The 24,648-nt window shown below is 41.5% G+C and overlaps 1 protein-coding gene across 1 annotated transcript in view; it reads right to left on the bottom strand.

Moving 5' to 3' along the window:
* LOC117469103 (alpha-tectorin-like) overlaps positions 1-24,418 on the bottom strand; it is a 37,083-nt gene extending 12,665 nt beyond the window's left edge. Inside the window, exons 1-3 of the mRNA XM_034113479.1 lie at positions 24,366-24,418; positions 694-722; positions 96-214 (exon numbers count right to left, since the gene is read on the bottom strand). Of these exons, the coding sequence (XP_033969370.1) occupies positions 96-214; positions 694-718 (144 nt within the window). The 5' untranslated portion in view covers positions 719-722; positions 24,366-24,418. The remainder of the gene's footprint in view (positions 1-95; positions 215-693; positions 723-24,365) is intronic.
* Between the last annotated feature and the right edge of the window lie 230 nt (positions 24,419-24,648).

The raw sequence follows: 24,648 nt of genomic DNA, 5'->3' as shown, positions 1-24,648 counted from the left end.
GGGATACGACGGGCAGTTTTGGTGTTAGAGGCCACGCAGTCAGTGTGTGTGCTGGATGATCACAGGAAACACAGGCAGGGGTTCATTGTACTCACGTGTAACCATGTGTATGTTTTTCCATAGAAAGTGATGGGAACGTCGCTGATGTTGATGTTTCCACCAGGAGCTTGCAGAGTGACAATGGCAGAGGCAGAGAGCATCTGGCTGGCAGCAACTGCAGGAGTTCCAGGAGAAACACATCCATCAGGAACAACCTGAACACTCATCGTTCCCTGAAGTCTCTCCTCTGACTTGAAGTGACACTCATCAGTGCAATGAGTGAATAATGATATACTTATTTATTCTGTAAAACATGTGCTCCTTCAGGGTGAATGTATACAGGGTATCTGGGTTCTGTTTCATTCATAAATACAAGTGGTTGAAGGCTAACCCCCTCATTAACTGAAGCCATCAAAATGTTGAATAAGAGCTACCCGTTCAGATTTATATTGATTTCATGGATGAGCTCATGTTTTAAAAGTCTATCATTCAAACATTATCTTTTTGTATTTGCACAAAGAAGACAGTAGAGTAGTGCGGGGCTATTACACACTCGCAGTGACTCTATGCACAGAGGACTTGACTTTGAAATGCATTCATAATGCCTTTCAAACACATGTTGTTTGTCACAGTGAAGCCTGCGATGCTGCTTACCTGCCAGCAGGAGGAGCAGCTTCATGACTCTGCACAGAGGAAGAGGCACAAACACCGGGTTAACGCACGATAACACACATTAACAGCGTACACAATGAAGGGTCCTCGGCAGGAAGTGGTTCATACACTTCCTGAAGATTCAAAACAATGTTCTCTAAACCCGTCAAATGCTCCCTGACTGATTCCCTGATTTCACCAGTTTAGTGATGCAAAGAGGCTGTGAGCAAAACTGAGACATTGAGATAAGAAGACGTACTGGTGGTATTTAACTGAACACATATCTGGAAATCATTTCCCTCAGCTTCACTATTGTCATCCAATGAACACACTTTCACACGTTATGTAAAGAACGGGCCAACTCTGTCAGGGGCAGCACTGTGCACGAGTAACTTCAGGAGTAATGCCAATTCCACCGTGATGTGTAGATGTAACTTTCTTTCTGTGTCGTTAGTGTTAATAGTTATACAATCAGTGTGTTTCTGTTTCAATGCTTTACAAATGCACACACTTGTTACAAGAGCACACCATATTTATATCCTATTGATAATGCTCTCAAAGTGCTTCAGATGAATGAACACTTTTAGATTTATAAAATATAACAATACACAAGTGATGTGTGACATCATGTTTTAGACAGTTAGGCTAAAACCTTTAATCATGTATTCACAATTATCATATGGAGGTACCTACTTAAATCATTGTCTTACTCCTGCATGACCTAGCCTGTTTTTCATGTTTCAGGCTCGAAAATGACATGCCCAAAACAAATGACTACAACTTAACTTCTAAAAGGGTTATATGAATAATTTCTTTTATCAAAGCAAGGTTACATCTGTGAGTTGGATGTAGAAGTGTCAGAATCAATATAAATGTTTTATATTTTAAAGAAAATTCAGATTTTACATAGTAAAAAACTGTAAATTATAGTGTCCGTCCAAAAATTATTTTTTACAGATAGTGAAAACTACCCTTGGATGATGGGTTAGTAGAACATATAATAAGTACCCTGTATCAAGATTGATGCAAAACAAGTGACATTTGACCTTTTTAGAGAGGTTTAGCCAAAACCACCCCACCTCTGAGGTGATTTGGGTGAAAATGGTTTTTTTTCTATATCTCTGGCTTCCCTTGCTCGATTTGGATGGTTGACACACCCTTCTGACCGTTAGACCCAATAGAATCGAAGGGGGAGGCCCACATACACACTCATTGTAAAGAGAAAAGGTGGGGGCTGCGCGACTCGAAAATCTAGGTTAGTGTGGAGCGAACTTTTCTTCTGGAATTTGGAAACTAAAAAGCAGTTTTATTGCTTATGGATTATCAGAAATAATTTCAAAGAAGGCACAGATACATAGGATGAACCTATGGATTAACTGCAGGATCGTTTTTTTTATCGTTTTAATGCCATTGAAGACCAGTTTTGACCAAGGTAAGCCATGTTAGCGTTTCTAGCTACTTAGCTCCACATGTTATGATGTACGCTTTCGTTTATAGCGTCGCAAATGTTTATCACTGAGTGTTGAGGAGGGCACCATTAGATTCAGTGTCTCCAGGACACCAAAAACGAGTGGTTGGCTGTGCATCTAGGATAAGTAATAAGGGAGTTATGAGTGAGTTTAAGTGCCGTTTTAGGTTAAATTTCTTTGCTCGTGGGTAATTCAGAGGCTGAGTGCTAGCATTGTGGGTTTTTTTTGGAAAAAAAAATTAAAAAGATCAGTTAGCTGAGTTTCTTCCCGTTACATGGATATAAAACATTCATAGTTTATTAAATATTAACATTCCTTAGACGTTGTTTCCTGCAAATAACGTGTTTTTCCGCCCGGTACCGGGCGGGCCGTGCGTAACAGGTTAAAGTGCATTTTGTTCATTTGTTGAAATGAACCTAGCAATAAAGCCAACTGTTTGGTATATGTTCAAGGTCTCCTGTTATACTATTTTTAGGCATATATTATAGGTTTCAGAGATACAAAAAACATGTCTCTGAAGTGCTTTGCTCCAAAGCCCAAACAGATCATTGCAGCCTCATCCCCCTCTATTTCAGGCCTGTGACTAAAGAGCTGATTCTGGGTCAGTAGCTTCCAACGTACCCGAGCTGCTGCTGGCCACGCCCCTTTGTGAGTGTCCTGACACACCGGGACACATATTTATGTATGAAAGCATGATAGGTGACCTTTAAGTTAATGCAATGAATGTTTTTTTTACAACTTAAAAGTGTTGTGTTTGTACTTAATAAACAAGTTGTTCCTACTCACCATACTAACTTAAAGTGGACCTATCATGCTATATTTGAATAATATAGTGTAGGACCATACCTATATAAGGCATATTTATACTTTTTCTTTTTCAAAATACCAAACAGATCATGCATTTTAGCCATGCCTCATTTCGCTCAATTTGAAAAATGTTAGCTCTGTTTTTGCAAGGGCTGATTCTGTGAGAACAGCACCACCTACAGGCCTGGCATATGTACTACAGCGTCTCCAGCGCTTTCGAACGGCAATGGCCGCGGCTGTCTCCTCCTGATTGGTGGAGTTGGCCCAATAGCCGTAGCGCCACCAGTCCTGACGTCAGGACAGTGTTCAAATCTGGATCAGTTTTTATCAGATCCATTGCAGCCCCTTTTTTAGAGATTTGGGTATGGAGGAAAATAGAGAGGGTTGTGTTTTCTGACACTTGGTGAGTTCTCTGGAACACCGGGGACACATATTCATGTATAAAAGACGTGTAAAAGTGCATTTTGCATGATAGGTCCCCTTTAACTTAGTTATTGTGAGGCAATGAGTTTGCATACTTGCAACTTATTAAGTTTTACTATGTACGTTCTTCTACAGCAAAAAAGTCTTTACCTCTATTAGTCTTCTGTACACTTTTCTGTACCTTAACTACTTCCACATTTTCAACCCACAAACTCGGTTCAAACATCAAAACGTTAATCTCAGTTAGGAATGCTATGAATAATATTCACCATAATTCATCCACATTTCACTAGAAACTGGTAAGACTTCAGCTGCTACCTGCTCCCCGTACGTTACTCAGAAAGCTCAGCATTCAGCATTCACACGCACCTCTCTTCAGGATTCTCTGTGTTTCTGAGGGGACTGGTCCCTGCACCGAGTCACAGGAGGCTTCCTGACGGAGATGCAGGACCGTGAGGAGAAACATAAGTGGAGACTCACCGTCTGGAGGTCCTGGAGGTCTGGGGCAGCTTATGCTTCTGTTTAGGTCCTGGTCCTGGTCCTGGAAGTCCTGGTCCTGCAGGTGCAGCTCTGATGTGGCGCTGTGTATTTGGCGTCTGCTTTTATGCTGTTTCTTCTCTTCCAGCCCCTAAAGACTGATGCAAACATTCCTGAAAACATCTCAGTCTGGTAAATTTCAGAACACTTTCCAGCCTCCGAGAAGCCCAGGGCAAATACTTTGCTTTGAGGCTAAAGGTTTCAAACTCAATGACCTCTTAATATCAGTCATTTGTAGCAGCGGCACTCTGAGTGTGTGTGTGTGCGTGGGGGGGGGGTGGTCAGTGACACCAAACAGGGAGCTTAATCCACGAGATGAGTAACACAAGTTCAGTAATGAAAAGGCAGCCCCTCCCTCACAGAAGGACCCGCTCTGTGTCAGTCGGTGTCGGCTCATTCAGAGACACATCCATTTAGAAAAAACTTGCATTACGGATATTTCATGTTTTTGGTGGATTTAAAAAATATATTCTGGATCCAGATGCAACACTTTAGCCTGGGGGGGTCACATGTGCAAAGGTCCTTCTCTATGTGCAAATATCCAACCCAGTCTCACAAGAACACGTGTAATAGCGACGTTGTTCCACAGGGCAAGACGTACTATGTTCACTAATATTGTCTGTTAGTGTGTGAGTGTGTGAGTGTGTGTGTGTGTGTGTCTGTGTGAGTGTGTGAGTGTGTGAGAGTGTGTGTGTGTGTGTGTGTGTGTGTGTCAATCGATCAATCAATCAATGTTTATTTATATAGCCCAATATCACAAATGTTACATTTGTCTCAGTGGACTTCACAGTTTGTACAGAATATCAGTATGACAATACGACACCCTCTGTCCTTAGACCCTCACATCGTACAAGGAAGAACTTCCGGAGAAAACCCGCAGTTTAAAGGGAAAAATGGGAGAAACCTCAGGGAGAGTGTTACGGCTGCTGTTCTGTTCTGGGGTTATAAGTGGGTTTAAGTGGTAACATTTAGGTAACACTTTGAGTGCAGTTCACCTGAGTATGGCATCTTTTAATTTGGAGTCAGATCTAAAGGCTGTCATTGTGGATGAGTTGATGGAAAGGGGTAATCTTGTGCTGCCTGCACCGTCTGATGCTTTAACTAAAACTGGGAAGACACAGAAGTTTGAGGCGGAGCCTTCAGCTGCTCAGGCAGAGGGTGGTGACAGTGAGGACGACGGGCGGTTTACACCACCGCTCACGTTGCCTCGCCATGAACCTCTATTCCCTGGTAGCTCCGTAGACTCCCGAGAGGGGGCTAAACTAAAGGTCCGTTTCGCACGTCTCCAGTTAGAGGCAACAGACCGAGAGCAGAGCAGGCAGACACAGTTCCGGCTGGAAGTCAGGAAGCAGTAGCTGCTCTTTCGTTGGAGGAAAGTCTTGACTATGACTCCGTTAAAACTGCCATCCTCAGAGTGTACGAACTCGTTCCCGAAGCTTACCGACAGGAAAATTAGTTTGTGTGTTTTTAGTATGGCCACCCTTGTGTGGAGTGAGTCTGTTAGAGTCCTTAGAGTCCTTCAGAGTCCTTAGAGTCCTTAGAGTCCTTAGAGTCCTTCAGAGTCCTTAGAGTCCTTAGAGTCCTTAGAGTCCTTAGAGTCCTTCAGAGTCCTTCGAGTCCTTCGAGTCCTTCGAGTCCTTCAGAGTCCTTAGAGTCCTTAGAGTCCTTAAGAGTGTTTGCAGCTGTGTGTAATATGTGAATGAGCTGTGTGGTTGCCCCAATGTCATTGGCTGTCATCTCCTGGTCCTCCTCCGAAGACACTGATTGGAGCACGCCGGGCCCGACGCTCTCCATCCCCCGTGCAATCCCAGAGCACACCTTCCGGAGATTACTACAAAGCCTGGGGACAATTATCACTCGGGAGGCTCTGCTGCGATCAGACGCCTCATACCTTTTGCTCTTGTGTCGTGGACACTACAGACTGTGTTTGGTGTGATATATGTGCTTAGTGTCGTGTGTTGAGTGTTGATATATGTGCTTAGTGTCGAGAGTTGATATATGTGTTTAAAGTGGTGTGTTTAGTTATTTTGTTAGCTGTGTTTTCCTGCAGCTCCTTCCATTAGTGTTGATTGGAAGTGATCTCAGGTGTGATAACTAGGCTCATGTTTTAGAGTCCTTTTTCTGTTATTAGCAGTAGACTTGCGCCCTTTTGGCTTCTTTGTTTAGCTTAGGTTACCTTTGCTCCCTTTTTGTTGTACACCTTTGTGTTATTTCATTAAAACCCCATTTATGTTACGAACCCACTAGGGATGAGTAAGATAGCATACACCAGATGGATTTGGTAAGTAATTATAACCTCATTTTGTTGTGCACCTTTGTTGTTGCTCATTAAATCCTATTATAATTACTTACCAAATCCATCTGGTGTATGTTATCTTACTCATCCCTAGTGGGTTCGTAACAGAGAGCAACAGAGGAGGGATCCCTCTCCCAGGACGGACAGACGTGCAATAGATGCCGTGTGTAAATTTAAAAGACAATACATTTACAACATAGGTAGTCCAAATGTTTGGAAATGCATGTGTCTATAATAAGAAGATGAATCCACAAGGATATCCATCCAGGACTTATGATCCAGGACCACAGCAGCAGGCACAGCCACGACTCAAGATCCAGGGCTCGCGATCCAGGACTCAGGACCACAGCAACAGGATCAGCCACGACTCAGGATCCCAGCATAGATAGACACCAAAAAGAAATTTGGGGAAGCTGGGTTATTCGGAACATGAGAGTACAGGTACAGACAGAGAGAAGGAAGAAGTAAGGTGTCCCCCGACAAACTAAGCCTATAGCAGCAAAACTAGGGGCTGAGTCTAATCAGCCCTAACTATAAGCTTTATCAAAAAGGAAGGTCTTAAGCGCACTCTTAAAAGCTGATAGGGGGTGTTTCTCAATCGCGAGTACGCTTGCTTGGTAGCACATGTCTGCCGAGCATCTTGCTTCAGAAGCGAGGCAAGAATACTTCCTGGCATTCGGAAAATGAAGTGTGGAACACGCTAGCAAGTGTGCAGGTGTGCGTCATATGAGAGGCCCCGCCTTACATCTTCCGCCACAGATTTGGGGAAATTGGTCCATGCGCAAAGCATTGTGGGGATTTTAAGACCGCGGAGTCTACTCATGTGCAGCCTCGATATTTCTCCAAACGGAGTACGCCGGGCTCGGTAGATTTCCAAGTATGCTGGAGATTGGAACAGTACTTCGGCGGCACTCTATGACGTAGTATGCTTGAAATAGTGGCTCTGAAGCAGCTTTACTCGCGATTGAGAAACACCCAGGGTGTCTGCCGCCCGAACACAAACTGGAAGCTGATTCCACAAATGTGGAGCTTGATAAGAAAAGGCTCTGGCTCCCATTGTACTTTTAGAGACTCTAGGAACAACCAACAACCCTGCATTCTTGGAACGCAATGCCCTAGTTGGACAGTAGGGTATAATGAGTTCTTTAAGGTGTGTGTTTGTCAGTGTGCATCTGTGTGTGTGTGTGTTTGTGTGTTTGTCAGTGTGTGTTTGTGAGTGTGCATTTGTGAGTGTGTGTGAGAGAGAGTGGTTGTGTGTGTGTGTGTGTGTGTGAGAGAGCAACACAGTCTCACGGCATATCGTGTTATAGTCACGAAATTAATCTATTGATTCGTGTTCACCAACACGATTTCGACATTTTTTTCGTGTCACACAGAACGATTTTAAAAGCAATGTAAATTAAAGCTGCAAGCAGCGTTGAGCGGGTCTTCGACGCTCCGCAGGCTGTTGTCCGTACGTCGACATCAGGCAGATGTCTCGAGGACTCGGCCGTTGGCAAACGTGGGAAGTTTCAGGCCGATCGGACAATGTATTTAGGAGTTACAGCAGTATCATAAACATTGTGTTTGATGGCGAGTGATCAGTCGCCATGGCAACGGAATTTGATGACACCCCATAATACGCCTAGATGTGTTGAGGGCTGCATCGTTATCAAACCTGTGACGTTTTGGGCCGTTTGGAGCATGTTAACTGGAGTTATGAGACATTTGACAAAATCTCAAAACTGACACATATATGTGTGTCGAGGGCTTGACGGTTAGCACACATGGGACATTTGAACACTTTTTACCATTTACACAGGAGTTATAGCAATATCGTTCTTAACGGCGAGGGATGCGTTGCCATGGCAACAGCTTTTGAGGAAAACTCACTATTGTCATATTGATGTGTTGAGGGCCGGACCATTAACTGTCATCTGAAGTCTGGTGCAGTTTGGACCATTTTCCATCGAGTTATGACAACACTGTGTTTCATGGCGAGGGATATGCAACGGCATATGATGACATCCCATAATTGGCGTAGAGCTGTTCAGGGCTAGGGTTAAGGACAAAGGAGCCTCATTCACTTTACATTGGGGTTGTTTGCGTGGTGCAGACACGTAAATGTAGCAAAGTTTGTGACTCCACCACGCACTGCGGTGTTAAGGAGTCGTGGTGGAGTCACGCATTCTGGTGAGACCAGGTTGGTCTTGCCACATGGCCTTCCCTTGCATAATCTCAAATATTTTGTATTTGTATTTAAGCTACCAACGTGTAACAGAACCATGTCATGTTTGTTGTTCTCTGACACAAAACATCATGTTGAATCAGTCAAAAACAAGATCATTGCCATTGGCATGATGACTTCTGGTTTGGAACACAAAGTTCTGTAAGTAAGTTTCACTTCTTTCGACTGCTAAACCTTAACTTGTTTTTCACTTATCATCTTGTGTAATCTTTATCTTGTGTTATTTCAAGCTTTTAATTCAGATTGACATGTATGGTATGGGTGTTAGTGTCCCAACAATTCTGTATCTTGTGTAAGTGTATCTGATTATTGCAACACAGCAGCTGCAAGAGAACTATCGATTTTTAGCCGTGTGATTCCATGGATTGTTTATTTTGTTATAACAAAGGTCAAATGTTTCTCAGCAGAAAATTAACCATCCAGTTCAGCAGTTGATATGGGAGCACCAAAAACTGAAGTTCAGGAAAGAGCCAACGCAAAATACTTCTCCGCTCATGTCTTCTGCTTTAATTCCCCACAGCTTCCAATAAATAGTTTAAAAAGTTGTTTAGAATGAGTATGATGCTTTAAACCAAAGTGTTAATGACTGAAAACCCTGGTTAACATTCAGTCATGTGATTTTTTTTTAAAAACAAACAGTTATCAGAATCAGAATCAGAATATAATTATCATACCAGTATATGCACTTGGCTACCAAAACATGAATAGAGTGTGGTTAAAGTATGTGTGTGATGTCATGTCAATAACAACAGAGTGAAAAGGGTCAGGGTTGGGACAAATGTAATTTCCCCTTGTGGATTTATAAAGTATTTCATAAATCTTTAGTCTTAATCCTAAACAATTGAAAAGTCTTTGCTAAGGAAAGGTAGGGAAAGCATGTGTTCAAATATTCAAAAAGGTCAAGGAGAAAAATGAGCCATCACAATACTGCAGATAGCTGCATGTCCAAAGAAAGTTGCCATTGAACAAAAAGTAAATAAATAATTAAATTACGATGGTTTGTGTAGTTATAGTACTCAGATCCTTGACTTACTGTGATTAAAAGTATCAAACATCAATGCAAAGATACTTTTTTTAATGAGTAATATGAGCAATTATTTCCTGTGTTCAAAATCCTACTTAAGTAAAAGTACAGGAGTCTTCATAAAGTATCATATGCTGTCTTGTACCTTGGTGGTACTACAGAATATGTGTTGTGTTTCTACTTGAATCTCTTTTTATATCCAAATCTTCTATGTACATAAATGTTTTTTTCTGTCTTTGTGAAGAAGTTTGGTCCAAAACCTGTTTGTTTTTGTGTGCTGTATGCAAACATAAAAAGGGGAAACTAACATCACCCTTTTCAAAGTTAGATCTAAACATCAGAGCTAGAGATGCTATGAGATACAAGACCACAGAGATGTGATTAGCTATGATATTGTGATACAATCATGGCGTATCTGCCCCTGAGGTGTGAAAGCATTTAAAGACAATGGTGACCTGATACAGTATCTACTACAGCTGTCGAATGTGTTTGAATGGACTTCTAAGAACTCAGTTTGATTATTTTTCATTATTAACTTCTAGATGATGACCACAGTGTTATCCAATCTTGTTTATAGTGCTTTACTGAACAGGGAATGGGGGCCAAGATTGTATCAAGAGACTTTAAGCCCCCTCACTGTCCCTGTTGATCCAAAGTGGCGGGACTGCAGGGCCCATTATCTAACAAACATGATAAGCTCCACTGTGCAAGTCACCACAGTAGCTGATTGGTTGGGATATTTCATTTCATTTTTATTTGTCCCGCTCATGGTACGCATAGCCAAATGTACAATAATTGCCAACAAAACATGTCTCTACACACCATTGAGCGAAAAGGAGCAGGGAGAAGAATAAAATCTTGTATGACCTGCCCCTTTCTAAAAAAAAAAAAAAGAAAAATACAAATAGATGGTCTGCCCTTCATAATAAAAAGAAATGTTCACAGCCATAAGAGTACACCCTCATCTGAGTCCTACTGGAGAAGAAGGTGGAAAGCGGCGCCTAATAATAATAATAATTAAAGCTGCAAGCAGCGTTGAGCGGGTCTTCGACGCTCCGCAGGCTGTTGTCCGCACGTCGACGTATCACGCAGGAGTTTTCCGGACTCGGCCGTTGGCAAACGTGGGAAGTTTCAGGCCGATCAGACAATGTATTTAGGAGTTGCAGCAGTATCATAAACATTGTGTTTATGGCGAGTGATCTGTCGCCATGGCAACAGAATTTGATGACACCCCATACGCTTAGATGTGTTGAGAGCTGCATCGTTATCAAACCTGTAAAGTTGTGTGCCGTTTGGAGCATGTTGACTGGAGTTATGAGAAAACCGTGTTTCACGGCGACCATTTTGTTACCATAGCAACGACATTTGACGAAATCTCAAAACTGACACATATATGTGTCGAGGGCTTGACGGTTAGCACACATGTGAAATTTGAACCATTTTTTACCATTTACACAGGAGTTAAAGCAATATGGTGGTTAACGGCGAGGGATGCGTTGCCATGGCAACAGCTTTTGAGGAAAACTCACTATTGTCATAATGAGGTGTTGAGGGCCGGACCATTAACTGTCATCTGAAGTCTGGTGCCGTTTGGACCATTTTCCATTGAGTTAAGACAACATTGTGTTTTTTGGCGAGGGATCTGTCGCTATGGCAACGGCATAGGATGACACCCCATAATGGACTTAGAGCTATTCAGGGCCGGACCATTAGCCATCATATGAAGTATGGTGCCGTTTGGAATATTTTCCATCGAGTTATGACAACACTGTGTTTCATGGCGACCATTTTGTTACCATAGCAACGACATTTGAGGAAATCTCAAAACTGACACAAATATGTCTTTAGGGCTGTACACATGTGAAGTTTGGGGCCGTTTGGAGCATGTTAAATGGAGTTATGTGGAGTTAAATTAATACACTGTTCAAATTGAAAGCTGCTTTATTCTGAAAACTGGATGTTCACACACTCGACTTCCGGTTTTCGCGGTCAACTTCAGGTTAGCATTAGCATGTAGCCTTTTATTTATATTAGGTCTTAAAGTTTTTGCATAAATTAGGGCGTGGTCACATTGAGTGACAGCTCTGTCAAGTCACTGCTGCTGTTAGCTTCTTGTCTCTCTGCTAGCTGCCTGCTCCGTGAAGCTACAGGGACTCTGCCTGCTCAGTTCATCCAGGGAACACAACTTGACCCCGGCCGTGTTTGTTTGTTCTTCATGCTTATATATCGGACTATTGTGACTCGCTCTGCGGTTAAAACAGACGGTGCATGAATGCGGTTTTGCGGTAAGTGAAATTCGAGTACTTTATTTATGTGTTTATGATTTTAATCAGCTACGTAATGAATGTTAAGGCTTGGGTTAGCGTGTAAGCGAGTGGTAGCTACATCGGTGCGAACGATGCTAATCGTAGCCTCCAAGTTAACTCAAAACCATAGACTGTATATATAAAGGTTAAAACGAAATAGACAAGTGTTAAGCGTTAAGTGGGATAATACTGGAGAACAAAAGGCTTCTATTTGAGGTTGATAAAATAAGGTCATCCTTGTAACTTAGAGAGATATTTTATTATGTAGGTAGGAACTGTATGCATCGCTAAGGTTAATTTAAATTGGCTATGCTCGAGTATGTAGACAAGCTAACGTCGAAGTAGTGTATGTGAAATCAACCTCACAATAAGATGTGTGTATATTACAATTATTAATGTCATATTTCAAGATGATTACTTAGATATTACAATATGGTTGGTTGAGCTGGAGTTCATTATTGAGCTTACACGTTAACATCACAGTCATCTGAAGAACGAACCCAAACCTTGTTGTTTTTATTAATTGCATTACCAAATTGGTATCAAATAAACAGTAAGCATTGGTAACACAACTTCCAAAGTTACAGTAAAATAAAAAGGACCCTGACTCGGACAATACACAATCCAACATGTTCAACAGAAGAGAATAAGTTATATTTTTTGTACACATGGTACTTTACATATATATCTGTTTGTTTAAAGTGTGCAGGTGATGCAGACAGGCTGGACCAGAGAGTGAGAGACAGAATTGGACTCCTCACAGCAGTGAACTTCAGCACAGGTACAAATACTCTTTTTTCATACTGTACAAAGAATCAAGAAAGATATTGGTTTAAATAAATGAAGTATTGACTTTAATACACTGATATATATTCCATTAAACAATACTAAATACTAGATCACCTACACATCAGTGAAGTTGAGGGTTTTTTCCATGCAAAGGGTTACATTTAGATGTTAACAAGCAATATGACTGTCAGCTTTCTAATTTAAGGTATTGAAGGCAAAGATATTTAACGCATAGTGACAACTGCTATTTATCTCTCAATATTGTCTGTAAAAACGTGGTAAAAGTTATTCTTTCAGTGAGACAACAGAGCAAGCTTCTACAGTTGCACTATGTTTTGATAACAGTTAAATATTATTTTGATAATAAAATACATTTCAATGTTGATGAATTTCATACTGTTCATTCATAATCTGATTGTCTTTGTAGCTCACTGTTGAAATAAAAAAAAACATTACAATTACAAAATAATTATATCTACAGCCCCTAAACACACAAACACACCTCTTTCATAAATAACACACTTGTTCTGCAATAATATGTTTTATGTTTCCTGTAATTTTTGTTAGGAAAGGACATGCCTGAAAGACACGACTCAGCATCTCCTCTTTCTCCGAGGGTCAAGAAAAACATCCAATAGGAAAATTAAAAGCTGATGTTATGAGATGTTAAGACCAGTACAGGACATTCACTAAGAAACTACTTTTATTGTGAAAACACAGTCAGCTGATCGAATGCACCTATTTCCACATCTACACTCCATCAGCTGATTATTTCTATTTGCCTCACTTTATGAGCTTCACAACATGTACCTTGTACCGCAGAGTTTGCAACGCAAATAAATGGGGCCAATCTTCAGTCAGATGTGAATGTGTAATCTAACATTTTCAGTAAGAATAATGGACAAAAGGAGTGCAAATACAAATTCAATTTATTGAAATGTGAACCAAAAGTTAATCAAACATGTTTTAAATAAAAAGCACATATGGACAGAAGGTGTAAACCTATTAAATGTATAAGTAAACACATTTAGTCAAATAAAGTGACAGACAAGGCTGGTATCAGCTATGCATGGGGTCCTCCATCAGGTCTGATCCTCCTCACAGAGGAAAGACCCTCAGTCCTCTCCAAACCAACAGACTGGACGTCCATCACACGGAGGTTTCTCCCTGAAGTCTCTGCAGCTCTCTGGACACCACGCTGTCTCAATCCATCCACACTGAATATGAGAGGGGAAAAATGAAAATAATAAATGCTTTAGACAATAAGAAATATAAAAGTGAACCGTTGAGTTGCTCAGTTTTTTTAGATTGTCAATACTATTACTGTATAACTAATATCTCAGGTTAAGAGGCACCTTCAAATAAAGATTGGTCTTTAAATACATTTTGTCGTTTGAATTGTTTGTCTAAAGTCAAGGATCTAGAACTGGTACTTATAGTTTTAATGATACAGTCTGGTTATAATGCTGTTTGGAGGAGGCCTCACAGGTAAGAGCACTAACTAGCTAACATCACATGCACCTTAGCTTAACTTAAATGTATTAAACGTATAATTAAGTGATGGCAAAATATAAATAACTAATGTCATGCAAACATATTAATATTTGCTTGATTCCAGTGTTGCATTTAGCACATTGCATACAAACGTTAAGGGATTTTAAGATTCTGAAGTATTATGCTAAAAACTCAACTTAGATTATTATTTATAGTTTTGCTGAATAGTCTCATGTCCGCTTACCTTAGAAACGTACAATGCGACGGCAGTGTGCAGATGGGGAGCATGTTAGCTTAGCTTGGTAGCTTGAGCTAGCTCTGTTACTTCCAGCTCGGAGGCAGCAGGTCCCGCCTCGGCTCCGCCTCTTTGCCCTTATTTGGAGCAGGCTGGAGCAGGCGGGAGTGGAACTCTGACGCCACTGTCGAGCCGTTAGTGGCCGACTCCGCCTACTAAGGGCTTCTCGGCAACTCTGCAGAATCCTATGGGTGACTTCACGGACCCTACGTCCATTTATATATACAGTCTATGATCCACACTCACAAGAACATGATACAGACACAGATACAACAGCGACTGTATTCGCCATGACACAGACAGTCTGTGTTTTGTTCATGTTTAACTTTTGTCCAGTTTCTGAACAGATATGAGGAGCTGTAAGCTCTGTGTGCTAACAGCTAATGGCTGATGGTTTTCTGATTCAACATTAGTGACGGCAGGCTGAGATCCTCATCGCTGATTGGCTACCGCGAGAACGCGTCTCACACACACACACACACAAACAAACACACACACACACACCCACACACACACACCCACACACACAACATTAGCATAGCAACCACATCGTTTTTTTACTGTAAATATTAACTATTTCTATTGGAAGGCAAACAAAAAATGTAACAGAAGGAGAGCTCTGATTGGTTGCTCATTTTTTAAATTTGATATTCATAAATGCATAACATTGCTAACCCAGCAAGCAGTTGACATTCAAATATATTTCAAGGTATACTATATATTTATTCATATAGTTAGTATTTTCTATCATTGTTTAGATGATGACAACATGGATGACAGTTAAGACACACACAGACACACTATAGCTCAGTTATATTTTTAATCAAAAAACTATTGAACACTGAAGTAACTATGATTGAATTGACTACACATATGGCAATGGTGGTAAAGACTACAACAGCCATAATCCATTGTTTGTTTCAGGGACCTCTGCACCTGACCCTTTGATGTGTGACATTTTCATAACATGTCTGCATAGCAAGCAGTTGACATTCAAATGTTAATATTATATATTTCGATTGGAGGGACATTACAAAAATATTTTAAAGAAGGAGAGCTGTAGTTGGTCGCTCATTTTTTAAAATTCGATATATAGTTTGGTTAAACCAGAGACTGTCCTCTCTTTCATCTTATCTTGTCTGGGGTGAGTGATCATTCCTCTTGTGAATTCATTGTGAAGCTGGTTAAAGCCGAATGTCTAAAATAAGGAGCTTATTTTTGTCATTTATGAACAAAGGAAAGCTGGTTAAATGATTCCATAGCTTAAATAAAGTAATTTTTTAAGTCATTCAACTATGAACAATTAAATATATTTCAAGGTATACTATATTCAATGTTGGAAGAAGTAATCAGATCCTCTACTTTAGTACAAGTACTCATTAGCACAATTGTTAGCTAAATGTACTCCAAATATCAAAAGTAAAAGTACTCTTTATGCAGAATTCATATTTTCACAGAATGATATTATGGTAATTGTATTATCCTGTTTTTATAAATGCAAGAGCATTTAAGCATTTACAACGTGGACCAAATGTTTAATCACCATGTGTGCAAGCATTGTGTTTGCAAGGTTTAATTTTAATTTTAATTTCACAGAGTGACGACTATTGAGCAGTTCATTACTGGTGAGTGTTGGTCAAAGACAGTGTTTGTAGTAACATATACCATGACAATATGTGGAACTTTCCAGTCTTTTCTTTGCAGGGTTTAATGCTGTGTTTTCCCCACAGATTGACAGCTTTGAGCAGTTCTCTACCGGTGAGTTGTGGTCCAAGACACTGTCAGTAGCATAAAGTATAATGAAAACAGATAGGCCCTTTATTAGTGTAAATCTAAGTGATTAGCAGCTTCTAATACAATTGATAATTTTTTTGTTTATAACTGTATTGTATGCTAAGCTATGCGATTGTATTGTACATTGTGTTAAGTAATTATATTTCCATGTCTGTGATGCTGATTAGTTTCTTCTCTGTTCTAGTTAAACAACCTACCGTCTTGACCAGCTACCCATCTACCTTCACCACCTACTCATCTACCTTCTTCACCAGCTACCCATCTACCTTCACAACCTTCTCATCTACCTTCTTCACCACCTACCCATTTAACTTCACCGGCTACTCATCTACCTTCAACACCCAGCTTTATCTCGTGAGCAGTTACAGTAAGTACATTTTTGTTGAACAGGATGCATCAAGTATTAATGGACTTGTACGCTTTTGTTGCAGTTGAAATAAGTAATTGTGTAATTATTTGTACTATTTAAGGGGTCTGCTAATGTCTTTATTAATTATAACAATGCCTACATACTTTCAGATGCCACGTGGTAAATCGTCCCGCCGTTCCCAGGCTGCAAAGCTACGTGTGGCTGGGACACGTGTGGGACATCAGCAGCCTGGCAATGCCAGTTTCGCACGTAAGTAGTCGAGGATTTTGTCATTCAATTTTGTATATGTTTAGGGTGTCCATTTTGGTTGTATCATTGTAAAATGTGTTTGCATGTGCATTTTTTACAGGCAGGCTCGTGCACAGATACACCCCTCTGTGGGCAAGCGAGCTAGTTATGAGGAGAATTTACTGAAATACACTTCATTTCTTTGCATTCATTTTTAGATAACTATCATGAAGCAGTGTTTGAAACATGGATTTGTTTTAAATATATACATTTTAAAATTCAATCACCGGTAGGACCCTTTATGCATTTGAGCCCTTTCCCTTCTAAAATCCTCTGCATGTGCCCGTTTACAGGTGTTATTGTAGGAAGGTGTGTTATTATTGCTTACATAATTTAAGAATTGTAAAGGTTCATTAAGTTTAATGTCGGTGTCATTTTCTCTGTTTTTAAATAGCCGCTGGCGGTACGGGTAACCGCCATAGAGTGCAGAAATTGCCAATTTACATCCCTGACCGGACGACAACACAAATTGGTCATACCAGCCGAGGAAGACAAGGAAGTATGAATTGTTTTCAGATTTTGTTAACAAAGTCTGGGTAATCATTAGTGATTTTCATTTGAAATAATGTCTTCTGTTGTTACAGTTTGTCCTCCTTGTTGGAGCTTCACATCTCCGTTCCATCGTCGATGGAATTGTGAAGATGCCAGAGGGAAGGTTTTCCTTTGGTGCCATGTCCACACCGGGGGCATGCGCAACCCAGCTGCGAACCGAGGCAGCCAATGCTGTGCTGCCTAGGACACCAGATGCAGTCTGTGTGATGGCTCCGAGCAACAACCTGACATCCAGTAGGACCATCACTGAAGCAGGAGAGGACTTTGCAAAGCTCCTCGCGACTGCCTGCAGTCGCTGGCCTAACGTAAGCTTATTTTTTATTGTATTTATTATAGTTCTTATAATATTACATTTTGTATTCTTATTGATGTGGTTGTATGTTTATGAATTTCTGAAAAATTGACATTTTTATCAACAAATTGTGAAAAATAGCGTACCTTTGTAACTTTGATTAGGTTTTTGCCATGGACTTCCCCCCGCGCCTTACCGTTGACCCTGACTACCAAGACATGATGCGTCAGGAATTTTGTCGTGTTGCGGCACGTATGGGTATGTTTAACAAATATTTAGGTTCAAGTACCGTAAATCATTTTTATCATTTTCCTATTTTTCATTATTCTTTGTTTTAAAAGAGCAAAATATAATATCTGTGTGGATATGTTAGTAATTGATCTTGTTGGTTTTTTTAGGCGTGAAGTACACACCGATTGTAGAGTACTTCCCTTTGAAAGAACTTGACCTGTGGAGCAGAGATGGCGTGAGTGACATGGCAAATGGAAACGTTTTCTCTGTATACTTCTTTGTAGCTGAAATTCCAAGTTCCGTTCTTGAAAAAACATATTGAATGTTATGTGCTATTTGTAAATGTATTTGTATTTGCTGGTTTTTGCAGGTGCACTTGAGTGACAGTGCGGGAATGCCAATCCTGGTCGGTTCTATCTGGAACGCAACATATATGCAACTTGTTCCAGCCGAGCCGAAGCCATCTCCTGTTGTCCACAGAAGATCACCGCCTGCGAGGAGAGTCACTCCAAGGGTGATTGTCAAAGGAGAGGTTGCCAAATCACCGCAACTGGATCCTTCCAAGTGGACCGTTTTCGGTCAGGGCAGGAAGGTAATTGTGTGGTAGACATCTTTCAATAAGAGTGATATTCCCTGAGCAGTTTGCCTTGATAATGGTGGAAGAGTAGCCATTTGATTAACACAAGCTATGCTATTTATCTTTACAGAGGAGCCAACACGATGAACCTGAGCAGTCCATTGATGCACTTAAACAAGCAGGGACTGTTCAGCAGGAGGTAGGTCAACTTTGTAGTATGCTTTGAAATCATTGGGGTATGTTTATTGCAGTTTATATGTGCATTTCTTTTCCTTTTTCTAAAACAGTGTTTCTTCATTTTTATTTCACAGGAATTGGAGAAGAGTTATCTTCCACTGACACCTTTGTGGTTCAGCAGTGCAATGTTGGTTGAGATGGACAAGATTAGTCCATCCCATCTTCCTGGCCCTGATGAGTGCACACCACCGATTCCAAAACTACAAAAGGTAATTTGTTTGTATGTTGGTTGATGCCCTATTATAAAATGTATCCTTCCTGACAAACTTTAAATGTATTACAGTGAGGACAACTTATACTGCCCATAAGGAGTTATTAGTGGAGGATTAATCATTTTGTTTTCCTTACGTTAGAAAGCAAAGTTGGAGCTGAAGCAGAGGGCTCCTGCCTCCAAGAGGACCCTGGCAAAGCGACAGGTTGTTCTTGTTTTCTTCTTTTTTAAAGGCAATATAGGACTTGTTTAAAACTAAGAAGTTACACGAATATTGGTGGTGTTATTTATTCTCAAGTTTACTAAATTGTTTTGTTTTTTTAGGGGGAGGCAGCTCCCATGGTTGTGAAGGTGATTTTACGGCCACCTACCAGTAGAGGGACAGTTGCTGTGGAGCAGCAGGTCTGTGCTCTTTGTGTGAAGGATGTGCTTTCAGAGTGACATTTTAATGAATCATGCTAATTTATTGACATAGTTACTTTTGCTCATTGTTCAAATAAAATAGTTTCAGTTGTTAGCCTGCATGCAGTCAACGTTGTTTCAAGTGTACACAATCAATGACAAGAAACCTCTCTTTTGAGTTCCATTCAATATGTGTGTGGGTAAGTAGAAAAACAAAAGTTAATATATAACAATAATCATTTTGTATTAGTAATTGTATATCTTTCTATTATTTAGTTAAACGTTTGTGAAACACTTTAAGACACATAGTGTTTTTAGCAGTTTTTTTATATATTAATTTTCTTCTAGGAGGAGCCATTGCCAGGGGTGGAGCCATTGCCAGGGGTGGAGCCATTGCCAGGAGTGGAGCCATTGCCAGGAGTTAGTACATATTAAACAGTGAGTTATAACATATTAAACAGTGAGTTATTACATATTAAACAGTGAGTTAGTACATATTAAACAATGAGTTATAACATATTAAACAATGAGTTATAACATATTAAACAGTGTAGTGCCGAGAGAAGGGAGTCGGAGGCGGTGCATCGAAGGTGCAAATCTGTACTTTAACAGCAGCAGGAATGCACATGCTGTCGGGTCGCAGCCCGAGAAGAGAAGAGAAAGCGAAAGGGACACACACACAGTAGGTACCCCGGAGGTACCGTCAACATATATGTCCGTGCGGAAACAATACCCCCAACCTGTCGTTCCTGGATTGAATTATGTAACCCCGTTAATTAGTGATCACTACACAAGCCCCCCCAGAATTCAACCATGGACACAATCCTTGCGTCCGGGAGGAAACACCACAGGGGCCGAGGAGGGCGGGGCCGCCGGCGAGGGCCGGGCCATGGAACGGGCCATCGGAAGGGGGCCGCAGGAGAGGGTAGGGGCCCCAACGAGGGCGAGGGCATCCCCACCGGAGGGTGGGGGGCGGGCCGGAACGGGCCGTCGTCAGGGGGCCGCAGAAAGCAGGGTCGCCGTGTTGCGACCTGGGGACAGGCGTGAACATCCCGGTGGTCCCCAGCAGGGAGGAGCGCTGCCCGGCCGCAGGCGAAGGCACAGCGGCGGCGGGCACGAAGTCCTCGGGAGTAAGGAGCCGCGTCCCCGGGAGGAGGGAGCCGTGGACAGGGGAGAGGCCAGACGGGGCGCCGGCCGAAGCCGCCGTCGAGGCGAACCGTGAGCCGCGGTTAGAGGAAAGGCCAGGCAGGGTCCGGGAGCGCGCCACCCACGGGCCGAAGAAGGCGGGGGCGACGCCCGAAGCTGCTGCCGAGGCGAAGGAAGAGGCCAGACAGGGTCCCGAAGCGCGCCACCCACGGGCCGATGAAGGCATGGGCGACGTCCGAAACCGTAGAGTCGAGGCGAGACGGGGTCCATAAGCGCGCCACCCACGGGCCGAAGAAGGCGTGTGTGACGTCCGAAGCCGCCGTCGAGGTGGTGAAAAAGCGAGAGGGTCCACATGAGGCCGACCAGACATGGTCGAACCTCCTCTCAGGAACCAGAAAAAAACTCAAAGGGTCGTCCTGTCCACGAACAAAAACAGGTGGGCGAAATTGCGAGAGGATCCACATGAGGCCGACCAGACATGATCGAACCTCCTCTCCGGCACCACAAAAAAAACAGTCGGATGGCGATAGCTGCTAGCTGTCGTGGCTAGCTGTCGGTAGCCGTTGGTAGCTGCTAGCCGTTAGCAGTCATGGCTAGCCGTTAGCGAGCGCAGCCGGACATGCAGCCGCATGTCCCGAATACACCAGGCATGGTCGTGTATCGGCTCCATGGAAGGCTTGCTGTCCCCCAGTGCCGAAAAGCCGTGGAAATGGCGAGCGTCGTCCGCGGCCATTCCGGAGGGCGCACCGAGCCACAGTCTGTGCGCACGTGGCAGCCACGGACGTCTCGAAAAATCTCCGGCATTCCGAGAAAAACAGTGTTTTTTGCCGTGTTCGGTTCAGTCTCGGAACCTTCGCGAGACTTATGTCGGGGTCACCAATGTAGTGCCGAGAGAAGGGAGTCGGAGGCGGTGCATCGAAGGTGCAAATCTGTACTTTAATGAGCAGCAGGAATGCACATGCTGTCGGGTCGCAGCCCGAGAAGAGAAGAGAAAGCGAAAGGGACACACACACAGTAGGTACCCCGGAGGTACCGTCAACATATATGTCCGTGCGGAAACAATACCCCCAACCTGTAGTTCCTGGATTGAATTATGTAACCCCGTTAATTAGTGATCACTACAACAGTGAGTTATGTGCAGAGGTGGGAGTAAGTCCTACATGTGCAAGTCATGAGCAAGTCTCAAGTCTTGACCTACAAGTATCAAGCAAGTCCCAAGTCACTGTGGTGAGAGTCAAGCAAGTCAAGTCAAGTCATACAAAATTCTGATGAATAAGCCCAGTTTCCGCATTTAAATCAGTTAAAAGACAGTGGCTATGAAAATGGATTTAACCCACACTATGATCTTCATTACATACACAGTTAATCATTTGAAATCTAATTTAGACCGATGACAATCATATTAGATTCATATTAACCCTAGAACTGCAGACAATATAGCTAGGACTCAATATAGCTAGGACTCAATCAGTCTGTTCAAAAAGGCAGAATTCCAGGTAAGAAAATTATATATGGCATTTGCCATTACACGTATTTAATTTAAATGTCTGTTAACACTAGAACCGCCAACAGCGTCAGCACCTACAGAGATATCATTTTCAAATCATTGAATTTGTTCCTCTTCATAATTTCCTTATAAACTAAGTAGGACGATTTAAAACTCAGTTAATTGGGTTAATTTAGAAATTGCTTCAGTTTTTCATCATAACAGATCAAAAAGTTCAGATTCATTTTACAATAAATCAAGGAATGATGCACTTCTACAAACAAAAACAACATAATTAAAACATTTAAACAAACTACTAAAAGTAGATGAACTACATTATTCAACAGTTTACAGTAACTTCTGATAACACAGGGGAAATAAACGAGGCATCTCTTTTCCTCTCTCTCTTCTCTCTCCTCCTCTCCTCCCTCTCTCTCTCCTCTCCCTCTCTCTCTCTCTCTCTCTCTCTATCTCTCTCTCTCCTGACAGCCCGTCAGTATCGGGGTTAGTACAAATGAATCCGTTGGCGGTTCTTGTGTTCATTTACCATTTTCTCTTCTCTTTGCAATGCTTAATCGATTTGAAACCAAGTCTAACGTAGCTTAAACTTAACGTTAGCTTTCTAGCTAACACAACACATTCACGCACCTTTCTCTGTGGGTTTTTGTGTAGTGACGAATGAAGTTGGATGTTGTGGTGGTCGTGCCACTGATCTTTATGCTGCAGACCCTGCATACCGCTGTTCTCTTCTTATTAGCGTCATCAACAACATAATCCTTGAATCCAAACTTCACTATTTTTGGAGTAACGCTAGCCGCTGCCATGTTAACTGACATCCTCTCCTGCCGTCTAGTGGGTTGCCAGGTTTGCGCGCACGGCGCTTTAATCACCCAATCACGTTTTTTGAAAAATCTAAACGTAATATCTCACGACAAAAACAAACGCAAATATTTAATTTTAAACAGTCAAGTCCTTTCAAGTCATCTGTCTCAAGCTTAAGTCAAGTCTCAAGTCATGAATACCAAGTCAAAGTCAAGTCAAGTCTTTTATCAATGTTAGTCAAGCAAGTCTCAAGTCCAAAAATATGGGACTCGAGTCTGACTCGAGTCAAGTCATGTGACTCGAGTCCCCACCTCTGGTTATGTGTAATATCTGTAATATCTATAATACCTTTATTATGAGTAATGCCAATTCCACCGTGATGTGTAGATGTAACTTTCTTTCCGTGTCGTTAGCGTTAATAGTTATACAATCAGTGTGTTTCTGTTTCAATGCTTTACAAATGCACACACTTGTTACAAGAGCACACCATATTTATATCCTATTGATAATGCTCTCAAAGTGCTTCAGACACTTTTAGATTTATAAAATATAACAATCCACACGTGATGTGTGACATCATGTTTCAGACAGTTAGGCTGAAACCTTTAATCATGTATTCACAATAATCATATGGAGCAGGGACGTGCACAGACATTTTGGGGGGCAGGTGCTCAAGTGAGAAAAAGGGCACTTCCCATAATCATTTATAAACAAATGTTTTAAAACAAAAAGTTAAATATAGTTGCACATCTCTGACTTACTGACCAATTTATTTTAATACCCTGTCACTCACGCAATTGTTTAATACTCAACAGATTTCTACAAAATAATCAGCTAACACAGAGACAATGGTCTTCTTTAGTATTCACAATGCACAAGAGCAGACAACAAACTAGTAAATTAATAGTTATTAAATGAGCAGCAAACAATCAAAATTATGGAGTTACTGTTTAAGGACATTTCAGGCAAAAAGATAGTTTTTGTACTTTTTTGTTGTTGTTGTAACTTACTAACTTAAAGTGGACCTATCATGCTATATTTGAATAATATATTGTAGGACCATACCTATATAAGGCATATTTATACTTTTTTTTTTCAAAATACCAAACAGATCATGCATTTTAGCCATGGCTCATTTTGCTCAATTTGACATTTTTTAGCTTAGTTATTGAGAGGCAATGAGTTTGCATACTTTTTTAAAGTTACCACAACTTATTAAGTTTTACTATGTACGTTCTTCTACAGCAAAAAGTCTTTACCTCTATTAGTCTTCTGTACACTTTTCTGTACCTTAACTACTTCCACATCTTCAACCCACAAACTCGGTTCAATCAAAACGTTAATCTGAGTTAGGAATGCTATAAATAATATTCACCATAATTCATCCACATTTCACTTCAGAAGTCAATGGAGAAACTGTTAAGACTTCAGCTGCTACCTGCTCCCCGTACGTTACTCAGAAAGCTCAGGATTCAGCATTCACACGGACCTCTCTTCAGGATTATCTGTGTTTCTGAGGGGACTGGTCCCTGCACCGAGTCACAGGAGGCTTCCTGATGGAGATGCAGGACCGTGAGGAGAAACATAAGTGGAGACTCACCGTCTGGAGGTCCTGGAGGTCCGGGGCAGCTGATGCTTCTGTTTAGGTCCTGGTCCTGGTCCTGATCCTGCAGGTGCAGCTCTGATGTGGCGCTGTGTCTTGCTCTGTCTGTTTTTATGCTGTTTCTCCTACTCCAGCCCCTAAAGACTGACGCAAACATTCCTGAAAACTTCTCAGTCTGGTTATTCGTGTATTTAACATTTCAACAAATTGTTTCCTGTGTTTTCTCTAAATGCAAATATCAGGCGTGTGTGTGTGTGTGTGTGTGTGTGTGTGTGTGTGT

Source organism: Trematomus bernacchii, unplaced genomic scaffold (genome assembly GCF_902827165.1).
Source record: "Trematomus bernacchii unplaced genomic scaffold, fTreBer1.1, whole genome shotgun sequence".
NCBI classification, from domain to species: Eukaryota; Metazoa; Chordata; class Actinopteri; order Perciformes; family Nototheniidae; genus Trematomus; species Trematomus bernacchii.
The sequence above is the reverse complement of the archived record's forward strand: the minus strand, read 5'-3'. Positions and strand labels throughout refer to the sequence as shown.